The 13,386-nt window shown below is 35.8% G+C and overlaps 2 protein-coding genes across 5 annotated transcripts in view; both read left to right on the plus strand.

The window, feature by feature from the left end:
• Positions 1-4,621, plus strand: part of LOC134841437 (uncharacterized) — a 113,317-nt gene extending 108,696 nt beyond the window's left edge. Inside the window, exon 6 of the mRNA XM_063857425.1 lies at positions 4,304-4,621. Coding sequence (XP_063713495.1) covers positions 4,304-4,513 — 210 coding nt within the window. The 3' untranslated portion in view covers positions 4,514-4,621. The remainder of the gene's footprint in view (positions 1-4,303) is intronic.
• Positions 1-13,386, plus strand: part of LOC134841435 (autophagy-related protein 16-1-like) — a 214,249-nt gene that overhangs the window by 108,692 nt on the left and 92,171 nt on the right. For all 4 annotated transcript variants that reach the window (XM_063857421.1, XM_063857422.1, XM_063857423.1 and 1 more), the window contains exon 2: positions 4,992-5,311. In XM_063857421.1, coding sequence (XP_063713491.1) covers positions 5,005-5,311 — 307 coding nt within the window. In that variant the 5' untranslated portion in view covers positions 4,992-5,004. The remainder of the gene's footprint in view (positions 1-4,991; positions 5,312-13,386) is intronic.

The raw sequence follows: 13,386 nt of genomic DNA on the forward strand, positions 1-13,386 counted from the left end.
AAACTCATTATCGTTGTGCTCGCTTCGGAAATTCAACCGAAGACTGCATGCTTCTATGAATGCAAGACTTAGTTTTTTCTTGAAAAGTATCTGCCTGTCAAACATCCCGTTGTGGCGTGTACTAGTTTCGGTGATGTGTCTCAAATTGAACGGGAACACTTGAGCATGCTGATTGAAAAGAATTCGACATCGGCAGATGTTTATTTTGACTTGAAAACATTCAAATCTGTCTATCGTATTTTTTGCAGATGCTATTCTGAAATGTTCGAATAATTCAATTATAACAGGCGAAGCTCCAGACTTTCGAAGATTGGCCAGGCATTCTCCCAGATTAAGTAGGCAGAAAAACTTGCAACTAAAGCTTTGATAAATAATCTCCTAGTAGTTGTCTGTTAGACTCAAACTAGTCTGCTTATTTATTCAACCGTTTATTTGAAACAGCTTTCCTGAAAGTCTCTTCTGATATAGCTGCAACGATGGATATAGAAAAAACTGCTCCATAAAAAGTGTCTTCAGTACTTTGCATCATGGTGCTCTGCTTTCATTTTTCAACATAGGTTGGGACAAGGTAGAACGCACTCACCTGGTTTCACATAAAGGTGACCGACGAAACTAACTAAAGGTGACCGATGAGACATGTGATATGTGAGAATGACAAATCGACAATAGAAAAAGGGGTAAGTGTGGATTTTAGCATGCTCCTGAGACTTCTTTGTCTCGTTGTTGGCGTTTTACTGAGAGAAATGAATGTGCCATACCTTAAGTGTGCAGACCACATCCAATAGCAGATTTTCTTCATTGGATTTTCAAGGCACGATGCTTGTGTTCTGATAGAGCTTCTAAAAAAAACGCTGCTTTTTTCTGCAAAGTTTATACCGCTAGTGACTTCAAGCTGTCATACAAAAGCACGTGATCAAATGGCAACACATTTAGGGTTGGACTGCATGCTGAACGAAAGACTTGAAGTGTTGTTGTTTCTGAATAATTAACGCGCGTGAAAGCAAATTAAACGGGATCATTTGGACATGCTAGGTGAAAATATCTCGACATCGGCAGAGGTTTAAATTGACTTGAAAGCATTCACAATGGTCTCTTTTTTGCTGATGCTATAAACTCGAAAAGTTTACTTAACGGCAAGTGTCCAAAACCGCTGAAGATTCGCCAGAAATCCTTCTTGCTCAAGAAGGCATCCTAGAGGGTGATAATTTCAATCAATTTTGAAAATTTCCGAACGTCTCTAGAAAATCTTGCAGCTAAAGCTTCAAATTATGGTATTTGTATGTTAGCCTCAAACCAGTCTGCTTATTTATCAACCCATTAACTGACTGAAACAGCCATCCTAAAAATTTCGTCGCTATTTTCAATTAATAAAGCTTAGGATACTCAACATCACATTTCTCTACTTTCAATTTAGCAAAATATTTTGAGCTGAAGGGAAAGCACTCACTGGTTTCACAAAAATTTGACTGACAGAACTGATATAGTGGTATGTGAGGGCGACAAATGGCCCACTCGAAAATTGAACAGAGGCTTGCCAGTAGGCGCGGTACTGAGACCTTTTCTGTTAATTGTTGATTTTCTCGTTGGTGGGGATGTACTGAGAAAGTACACAATGCGATACCACAAGTATGCTGACCACAGCCACTTGTAAGTTTTTTTAATCGCTCTTTGTGGCTCTCGCGTTGATAATAGAGAAAGTTGTCTCTCAAATGAAAGACGTGTTCGGGTATTTAGAGCTAGCCGCTAATCAGATTTATCAACTTCAGAATGCAGCTGCTCATTTTGTTTTCTGTTTGGACTATAGAAGTCATTTAATTCTGGTTCTAACCGAGCTACATATTCTACCGATTAAACGGCGAAAAAAATTCGAAATAGCAACGGTTGTTTTCCAATTTTTGCGTGATTATTTTGTTGGCCCTGTTGCGTTATGGAGGAAACGGTGAGTCGGTACTCCAAGAAAGGAAGAACGAAATATATCCTGGAAACCCTTTTTTCTGCTGCTATCGTTTGAATAAAAAATTCTGAAGGTATTCGATGCGCGAAGTCTTTAGAAGTTCCTTAGCGCAATCTGAAGACTATCTTTTTGTAATTAATTGTACCAATTAGTAAATTTTGTAGCTTTTTAAATAAAAGTGTAGTATATTCTTATTCATGAAAGCAATGGAGTAAGATGAATTTTGATGAATTAAGATTTTCTGACAATTTACAATCTTTGAGTTCAATAACTGATTGCGATTTTCAATCAACTGTTGTTCCATCGACAATTTAAATTTTGAACAAGTAGTTTGAATTATTTATTGCAAAGCCGATGTGTGCGTGCTTCAGCGTGAATTTTCTCTTTTCAAAACTCAGTTACTGTCATTTTTCTTGGCACTATTTTTTCATAACGCATTTTCAGCTCAAGCGTCTCCCCAAGAGTTTTGGACTTGCCTGTGGCGCAGAGTTGACGTCGATGACTGGGACTACAAATTTTCAGTTTTCGGAGTCCAAACAGTACCTGTTCTTTTTGTGAATGGAAAAGTTGGCCTGTTTTTCTGTCGTGTACCGCGTCATGGATTTTCCATGACATAAGCAATACATTATATAGTTACATCCGGGCTTCACTTTTTCGCCGTGTTTAAGCTTTTTCAACGTATTATTTTTGTATGTTGAACAAAAGAATTTTTTCACGTTTAAGCTAAATCGTATGATGCAATGGTTAAGATTTTTCGATTTTCCAATTTGAATTCAGTGTTTATTTCGCAAAGTTTAAAACTAATACCCGATATTTGATTGCTATCAGGGCTTCACCAGGTGTTGCAATTTTGGCCTCCATATATGAGTAACCAAATCTTTTCAGCTTGCGAGATAGAGCATTTTTCGAGATTTCTCAAAAAAATTCTAGAAAACGTAACTTAAAAAAATTTCACAAAAAATGAAATTCATCTCCATAGTGAGGCCCTGCCAGGGTACTAACAGAAGTTGCGTATCTTGCCTTTAGATATGACTGCTCAAATCTTTGTACTTTTCGAGATATTGCGTTACGTTTTCTTTTTTTTTTTTGATTTTTTTCAAAAAAAATTCAGAAAACAAATTAAATTTTTTTCTTTAAAAATTGAAATTCCCATTTTTGTAGTGGGAGTTGTCAGAGTAATCTCAGGATAATAGGGGTTGCGTATCTTCAGATATGACTGCTCAAATCCTTGTAGTTTTCGATATATGACGTGTTTTTTATTTCTTTTTAATTTTTCAGAAAATGTGGCTTTTAAAAAATTCAAAAAATATTTTAAATTCTCGACCTTGTAGTTTGGTACCGTAAGAATACCCTCACATTTTCATGTTGCAAATTTTGCGTCCCAATGCGACTGCTCTAATGCTTTCAGTTTCTGAGATGTGACGTTTGTAGTGTTTTTTTTTTAATTGTTCAAAGAACCAAGATTTTAAAATTTTCTTATGTTCCTAGCTCTATAGTGAGGCTTTATCAGGGCGCTCACAGGGGTTGCGTTTTACCTTTAAGTTCGACAACTCAAAACTTCGTAGTTTAAGAAATATGACGTTTTAATGATTTTTTCAAAAAAAAGTTCAGAAAATTTAAGTTAAACTTTTTTTCTTCAAAATTTGTTGAATTCCTAACCCTGTAGTTGGGGGCTGTCAGAGTACTCTCAGGGGTTGCGAATCTTGCCTCCAAATATGAGTGCTCATTTTTTTTTTAGTTTTCGAGATATGGCACTTTTCTTTGTAATTTTAAAAATGAAATGAGAAAACTTCAATTTGAGTTTTCTCAAAATTTGAAGATCCCGACCATGTAGTTGACTACTGTGAGTACTCGCAGAAGTTGCAAATCGTGCGTCCAAATGCGAATGCTCAATTGCTTTTAGTTTCCGAGATGCGAGGTGTTTCTGTCATTTTAAAAATTTTCAACAAACTTTGATAAAAAAGTTCACAAAATAGTATGGTTTTTCAAAATTTGAAAACTTTTGATAAAAATTTTTACTGAAAATGAAATTGCCAACCCTGTAATTGGGTGCCGTCGGAGTACACTCAAAGGATGCAAATATTATTTCCAATATATGCCGTTTTTTATGAGTCTTTAATTCGAAGCACCGGAAGTGCGTTGCCCGCTAGTACTCATTATAATGTAACTTCTTATGGAGGAATTCCGATAAATTTTTTTTGCACGATTTTAAGGCATTTTTTTGTTGTTTAGACTTTTCATTCTTTCGATTTTTTGAAAGGTGTTAATTTTTTCACAGGTACAAATTGACCCATGCTCGTATGACAAGTGATGTGAAGCTTCATTTAGGCTCTGTTCAATTTTGTTTAGAAGCAACATGAAGCAGACGATGCACGTAAGCTTGCAACATTATTAGCACATAGCAGTAGTTCAATTCCAAGCTCAGAAAATACAATGCAAACAGAACATGCAAGTGGTCCGACTAGCTCAAAACAGCGGAAGCTGGATGGATCTCCATCTTCTAGCACTAGTCCGTCATCTTCCTCCAGATGTGGAAAAGATAGAAACAACCCCAGATGATATATACTGAAATAATTCATAAGCATGTTTCTTTTTTCTCCGAATAATACTTCAAATTGTTTTTATAACGCATAATTTGTACGGAAATAATTTATGTACACAAATGAGTTTGTTTACTGAAGATAACGATCAGTTCACGAACAATGTCAAGAAAATGATCGTTCAACTCGTGGGTTGGCCTTGAGTCGGAAGTTGTGTGGGCAATGACATTTGATGGCCTTTGACTAGGAGTCAACCAAAAGTTGATGCTTTTTGGCTATAGTTATGGGGAAAAAACCGAGATTTGCTGAACTATAAAGTGCCGAAAACCTGTCTTTTTCATCGGTGTTCCTAAAAAAAAGTTTTTTTTTTTTTTTAAATTTATTCATGATTGGACTAATGCATCCATTGCTAGTCAACTATTCAGATTTTCAGAGCTTGTATGCATAATGGCATTTGAAGTTTGATTTGATGCGTTCAGTTGTTCGTGCGTGTTTTCAGATTGTGCATGAATGAGTAATTCGACCTCGGAGACCTCCTCTCCCACCTCAGAGACTGCCACTCCTGCTTCCGAGACTCAGACTACTTACTCCAGTGAGCTGTCCTCTCCTCCCAACACAGATAATGTGGACACCAAACTGGAGAATATCAGCAGTGGCGAGGAGGCGGGAGTGAGTCGCAGCTATGAACAGCAGAGGACTCCAGTGTTCTCACCCCATGCGTTCAGAATTGCGACTGGTGATAGGGTGAGTCTGCTGCAAGGACTCAGAAAGAGAAATCTGAGGGAGTCTACGCCGTTTGTGAATCTTTTCCAGGAACGTAAGTTACAACTAAGTTATCGATGACATGAGTTTTAACTAATTTATCGATAGCTTTTACCAAATTTATCGGACAATGTTTTAATTTCCTAAAATAAAGCTGACCTTGACACAGAGAAGTAGAGTTGAAATTACAACCGAATTTTCAAAATTGCATTTGAACTGTCAAAAGAGTAGTATTGTATCGTGATCCTAAGGGGGGGGGGGTTCCTTCCTAAGGGGCTCCTCACGTAAAGCAAAATCCTAGGAAAATGGCCATTAATTTTTGGAGGACCTTCATCCTAGGGTTTCGTGAACGAAAGAAAATTTCCACCCAAAAAGCAGATGACCCCTTAGCAAAAAGGGACACGATACAAAATTCTTTCTAAGTTAAATTTTTGGGGTCGTTATTATTGATCCTGGTTCATTGTATGAATCATATTCATTGTTATAATTGCTTCGCGAAAATGAACTTTCGATCTATTTGAAATTTGTTAGTGAACGTGGAATTGACTTTGTGGTATATAACAAAATTTCGCCGGCGATTTGGCAGCGTAGCTTAACTGCTGGCAGCATTAAACTATTTCCTTAGCCTCAGCTATATTTTATGATGAAAAGGCATTAAATTGAAATCACTCTGCAAAAACGGCGGCCGTTTCTGGGCACAATATACCAAATGACAAATTTGTCAAATTTTGAAATAAGAAAAATGGAATTAGAGGGAACTTGGTGTACTGAAGATACTGATAATGAACAGTTACAAGTAAAAGTGTTTTCAAACACGGAAAAATTATTTTTCAAACTCTGTACGTAGTACGTCCTGTTTCTCGAGAGGGCAAAGGAAATTTCAAAGAGAATACGAGTTAATTTTGAAAGAACCATTTTATTTGAGTGAGCTTCAACAAATCATTTGGTGCATTTCTACAAAACAAAAATATGGTACTGTCAGCGATCTAATTATTGCTGATTATCAAAGCGTATTCGTTTATTCGTTTGATTTTAACTCACTATGGGTTGATAAAGACTTAGAGAGAAAATCCATCCGTGTTTCAACAAGCTATCTAGATACAAAAAAGTTCCAGTGGTTTATTTACTTACCACCGATATCTTAATGAGTCTAAATGGTATCTGCAAGTTCACTTTTTTTCACTGGCTTGAAATTTAGCAGGTTGGAGAGGTGTTGCAAAAAATAAACTATGAAATTGCAAAAAAGCAGAATAACTTCTATTGATTTGAAAATAGTTCACGAAATTTATACCTCTTTAAAACAAACTTATCCTGATAATTCTAACCGACGAAACTCTTTTCTAGCTGCATGTTCTGATTTTTAATAGCTCTGATAATCTTAACTACGACATTTTAATTACGTTGAGACCTTATGGTGGCTTGATTGGTATTGATAACTGTTTTTTGGACAAATACTTGAAAAATTCCAAATTCTTACGATTGCACGCTGTTTTGCACGATGCGGCCGGATTTATACACGATTTTCACCGAGAGGGTCCCACGTACTATTACATGTTGCTCTGGGTTTGTAACAACCGTTTATTGGGACAATTGAGTGGAATAGCTTTCTTCCCTTTCATTAAGCAGAAGTTTATCATTTACTAGAATGCTAAGCGAGCGATCAGTTGTGCTTGACCTGGAAGGCTTCCGTTACAAGAAAAACGCTTTCGTGCTTAAAGTTATAGCAATAAAAACTTGAGACTACAGCGACAGACTTTTTTTCCTCCAGTTAGTTTTAATATACTGCCAAAGCTCGAACGCTAAGCTTACAACTGATTAACAAATTATTTTCACGGTCTACATTGGGAAAACGGTAATAAACTTTACATTAACTTGAATCAAATACTTCAGATTTTTGCGTTGAAAAATTCTCTTGCCGTTTTTTACGCTAAAGGAAAAGATAAGACATGATTTTAGGCCGATTACTTTGACCGAAATGTTGAAAACCTAGATGGTTTGGGTTGTCCTCGGGTTGAAAACTTTTATTTTCAAAATCATCTAAATTGCTTTAGACATATACCTCATAACTCCAGGAATCTTTGTGTTCTGATGAAAAGCAAGGTTTTTCTATGATTGGTTGAAAAATGAACATTAGCGAGAGATCAGCGAAAGTGGAGACATACCTACCACTAAATTCAATGCTTTGTGCGTGGATGACTCAGAGGGTGATAATAAAATTTCATTAACAAGAATAGAGCGTATTGATTGCAGCGGCCAAATTGTTCAGAGGAAGGAGAAAATAATATTTTCTGATGAAGTGTTGTCTACATTAAAGAGATTTTTTCCAGTTATCGATCAACTTGTATACTTCCAGAGATTCAAGTTTATCAGAAATGTTAGCCAGCAAGCCAGGAGTATATTTTCCCCTACTATTCTTACTATACTACGAGACAAACACTGAAAAAAACATCGACGTTTTATAACAATGTTACTTTGCCATGATCTGAAGAAGTTTTTGTTGCGAAAATGGTAGTAATTCTAATTTTACTAACTTTCTGCATTCTCAAACTTTCTTTCACTAAATTAAGTTGCGAAGAAACTTCAGTTTGGTTCTCGATTTTTTCCGGCTTGGTTGGTTACGTACTACCAAAGACAAGGATATGGATAAAGTGATTGATACGTCGGCACGAGTTTTCATGGCGATTGTGGGGACCTCAGGGTCCGGGAAAACTGAGTTAATTTTCAAATTTTTGATGGAAATACTTTTTACCTTAAATTTGAAACAGTCCTATATCCCTACAAAGAGATGCAACCTGCATTCTCAGAAAAAGTATCTTCTCGCGGAGTAAATAAGAAGTTCATGAAATTCAACGGATTCGAATCTGTAAGAAATTTAGAAAATGTTCTTCTAGCTTTAGATGATTCTTGTGAAGACATCTATAATGACAAGGAATTTGTTAGATTAGGGACATGATACAAAATTCTTTCTAATTCCGATTTTTGGGGTCCTTATTATTGACCCTGGTCATTATATGAATCATATTCATTGTTATAATTGCTTCGGGCAAATGAACTGTCGATCTATTTGAAATTTGTTAGTGAACGTGGAATTGACTTAGTGGTATATAACAAAATTACGCCGGCGATTTGGCACCGTAGCTTAACTGCTGGCAGCAGTAAACCATTTCCTTAACCTCAGCTATATTTTATTTATCATGGAAAGGCATTAAATTGAAATCACTCTGCAAAAACGGCGGCCGTTTGTGGGCACAATATACCAATTGACAAATTTGTCAAGTTTTGAAATAAGAAAAATGGAATTAGAGGGAACTTGGTGTACTGAAGATATTGATAATGAACAGTTAAAATTAAAAGTGTTTTCAAACACGGAAAAAATATTTCTCAAACTCTGTACGTAGTACGACCTGTTTCTCAAGACAAAGGAAATTTCAAAGAGAATACGAGTTAATTTTGAAAGAACAATTTTATTTGAGTGAGCTTCAACAAATGATTTGGTGCATTTCTACAAAACAAAAGTATGGTACTGTGAGCGATCTAATTATTGCTGATTATCAAAGCGTATTCGTTTATTCGTTTAGTTTTAACTCACTATGGGTTGATAAAGACTTAGAGAGAAAATCCATCTGTGTTTCAACAAGCTATCTAGATACAAAAAAGATCTAGATTTGGGTTGTCTTCGGGTTGAAAACTTTTATTTCCAAAATCATCAAAATTGCTTTAGACATATACCTCATAACTCCAGGAATCTTTGTGTTCTGATGAAAAGCAAGGTTTTTGTTTGAAAAATGAACATAGCGAGAGATCAGCGAAAGTGGAGACATACCTACCACCAAATTTAATGCTTTGTGCGTGGATGACTCAGTGGGTGATATTAAAATTTCATTAACAAGAATAGAGCGTATTGATTGCAGCGGCCAAACTGTTCAGAGGAAGGAGAAAATAATAGTTTCTGATGAAGTGTTGTCTACATTAAAGAGATTTTTTCCAGTTATTGATCAACTTGTATACTTCCAGAGATTCAAGTTTATCAGAAATGTTAGCCAGCAAGCCAGGGGTATTTTTTCCCGTACTATTCTTAGTACTCAACCGTCAGCCAGGAATTCAGATAGATCTAAACAGCAGCGAGTTGCCAGATGAGATTGAGACAATTGTGAAAGAGGATATCGTGAAAAAAACAATCTTCTACGAAACAACTATAAATATCCCATTAAACTTCTAGAAATGCATGACATAAATAACAGACTTCAAACGTTATGAAGTTTTGTCTGTTCATAATCCTTGTTCATTTTTTTAAAGCTTCATTTGTAGTGAGAAAAAGTCTATCACCGTCTGTAGAAGAAATCATTTCTCAAATATCAGAAACAACAGCAGCAGTAGTTGAACCTGACGCAACAATAGTAAGAGAGTATATTTACTACGAGACAAACACTGAAAAAAAAACATGGACGTTTTATAAATATGTTACTTTGCCATGATCTGAAGAACTTTTTGTTGCGAAATTGGTAGTAATTCTAAGTTTACTAACTTTCTGCATTCTCTAACTTTCTTTCACTAAATTAAGTTGCGAAGAAACTTCAGTTTGGTTCTCGATTTTTTTTGCGGCTTTTTTGGTTATGTACTACCAAAGTCAAGGATATGAATAAAGCGATTGATACGTCGGTAAGAGTTTTCATGGCGATTGTGGAAACCTCAGGGTCCGGGAAAACTGAGTTAATTTTCAAATTTTTGCTGAAAATACTTTTTACCTTAAATTTGAAACAGTTCTATATCCTTACAAAAAGATGCAAGCTGCATTCTCAGAAAAAGTGTCTTCTCGCGAAGTAAATATGAAGTTCATGAATTTCAACGAATTCCAATCTGTAAGAAAGTTAGAAAATGTTCTTCTAGCTTTAGATGATTCTTGTGAAGACATCTATAATGACAAGGAATTTGTTAGATTAGGGACACGATACAAAATTCTTTCTAATTCCGATTTTTGGGGTCCTTATTATTGACCCTGGTCATTATATGAATCATATTCATTGTTATAATTGCTTCGGATAAATGAACTTTCGATCTATTTGAAATTTGTTAGTGAACGTGGAATTGACTTAGTGGTATATAACAAAATTACGCCGGCGATTTGGCACCGTAGCTTAACTGCTGGCAGCAGTAAACTATTTCCTTAACCTCAGCTATATTTTATCATGGAAAGGCATTAAATTGAAATCAGTCTGCAAAAACGGCGGCCGTTTGTGGGCACAATATTCCAATTGACAAATTTGTCAAATTTTGAAATAAGAAAAATGGAATTAGAGGGAACTTGGTGTACTGAAGATATTGATAATGAACAGTTACAATTAAAAGTGTTTTCAAACACGGAAAAAATATTTCTCAAACTCTGTACGTAGTACGACCTGTTTCTCGATAGGGCAAAGGAAATTTCGAAGAGAATACGAGTTAATTTTGAAAGAACAATTTTATTTGAGTGAGCTTCAACAAATGATTTGGTGCATTTCTACAAAACAAAAGTATGGTACTGTGAGCGATCTAATTATTGCTGATTATCAAAGCGTATTCGTTTATTCGTTTAGTTTTAACTCACTATGGGTTGATAAAGACTTAGAGAGAAAATCCATCTGTGTTTCAACAAGCTATCTAGATACAAAAAAGATCTAGATTTGGGTTGTCTTCGGGTTGAAAACTTTTATTTCCAAAATCATCAAAATTGCTTTAGACATATACCTCATAACTCCAGGAATCTTTGTGTTCTGATGAAAAGCAAGGTTTTTGTTTGAAAAATGAACATAGCGAGAGATCAGCGAAAGTGGAGACATACCTACCACCAAATTTAATGCTTTGTGCGTGGATGACTCAGTGGGTGATATTAAAATTTCATTAACAAGAATAGAGCGTATTGATTGCAGCTCTAACTTTCTTTCACTAAATTAAGTTGCGAAGAAGTTTGGTTCTCGATTTTTTTTGCGGCTTTTTTGGTTATGTACTACCAAAGTCAAGGATATGAATAAAGCGATTGATACGTCGGTAAGAGTTTTCATGGCGATTGTGGAAACCTCAGGGTCCGGGAAAACTGAGTTAATTTTCAAATTTTTGCTGAAAATACTTTTTACCTTAAATTTGAAACAGTTCTATATCCTTACAAAAAGATGCAAGCTGCATTCTCAGAAAAAGTGTCTTCTCGCGAAGTAAATATGAAGTTCATGAATTTCAACGGATTCCAATCTTTAAGAAAGTTAGAAAATGTTCTTCTAGCTTCCGATGATTCTTGTGAACACATCTATAATGACAAGGAATTTGTTAGATTAGGGACACGATACAAAATTCTTTCGAGTTATACTTTTTGGGGTCCTTAGTATTGACACTGGTTCATTATATGAATCATATTCATTGTTATAGTTGCTTCGGGCAATTGAATTTTCGCTTCACTTTGAACCTGCCACAAATTATCGAATTGACATCCAAAAAACGCCGCGACTCAAGGTCATAGCTCACGATTTCGACGAAATCTGCTCATTAGATCTGGCCTATTTACAAGTACAACCATGATGTTTAGCATCTGATTGTTGCAGTTGACTGCTTGTCGCGCTATCTCGGAGTGCAACCCTTGAAATCAAAGTATGCTTCTACAACAGCAGAAGCGTTCAAATTAATGTCAACGGCAAAACAACCGAAAAATTATGTGTGGACAAGGGCACTGAATTTTAAGGGTTCTTCGAAGCTTTATGCAAAGAGAAAGGCATAAAATTTTATAGCACAGAGAGCCAGAAAAAGTCCGCATTCGCTGAGAGAATTTTCCGTTCCTCGAAAAACCTTATTTTTGAATACTTGAAGGATAAATGGACATACTCTTACCTTGAAAAATTGCAAGATTTTGTCAATGCAATTAATTCGAGAACAAATCGTGTCACAAATCGTACAGCAAACAAAGTAAATTAAAAAGATGTTCCTCGCCTGGTTTCATTACAAGCAGAACAGTCATTCAAATTAGTTCGACGTGCGAAGCTTTGTTGATGATTGTTAGACTCGCCAAAGTAGACATACTTTTTCGCAAGGGTTATAAACAATCGTTCACCGATAAAGTGTTTGAAGCTCTTGACATACCAACACGAAATCCACCAACATATAATTTGATTGTTAATAAGAGAGAACCGATTGCGGGAAATTTTTTTTCAAGTCTGAACTAATTCGAATTCTGTAGAAGGAGGAATTATAAGCAACCATGACTGAGGGCACTTCCAGTATTGTCACCCATAAGGCTCCTTCTTCCTTCGCACTTACCCTAGTTTCATCTGCATCAAGGAACGTTTTTGAAGATAACACTCTGGCCAATTTCAAAAATTTTCTGAGTCAAGAAATTAATTTGCAAGGTAAATGGAGAGTAGCAGTTACAGAAATTACCTTCCCTACTCATAAACAACGTAACTGACAACATTGTGTACTACAAACAAGATCGGTTTATAGCAGAAAGTTAAGAAAGACAAGATCTCCTGGCCTTACTTTGGAGAAACAGCAAAACTAACAAAAGGAGAGTATACGAGCATTGAACAAATACTGGATGAGATTCGTCTGACAACAGAGTTAGAGAAATTGGATTAATTATAGATCCCATAACCAAACATCTTTCATTATGGCTGCATCATTGGGAAGCTATTTTATTTTAAAACCCGCAAATTCCCGGTTTACACGAATTCAAAGGTGTCAGAGATGGAACTGGTTATCATATAGGTTACTAACAATTTGTTTACACGGTCTAAATTGGGAAAACGGTGATAAATTTTACATAAACTTGGATCAAATATTTCAGAATTTTGCGTTGAGAAATTCTGTTGCCGTTTTTTTACGCTTAAGGAAAAGAAAAGACAGGATTTTTGGCCAATTACTTGGACCGAAATGTTGAAAACCTAGATGATTTGGGTTGTCCTCGGGTTGAAAACTTTTATTTCCAAAATCATCCAAATTGCATTAGACATATACCTCATAACTCCAGGAATCTTTGTGTTCTGATGAAAAGCAACGTTTTTTTATGATTGGTTGAAAAATGAACATTAGCGAGAGATCAGCGAAAGTGAAGACACACCTACCACCAAATTCAATGCTTTGTGCGTGGATGACTCCAGAGGGTGATTTTTC

The sequence above is a fragment of the Symsagittifera roscoffensis genome, chromosome 3 (genome assembly GCF_963678635.1).
Source record: "Symsagittifera roscoffensis chromosome 3, txSymRosc1.1, whole genome shotgun sequence".
NCBI lineage: Eukaryota > Metazoa > Xenacoelomorpha > Acoela > Convolutidae > Symsagittifera > Symsagittifera roscoffensis.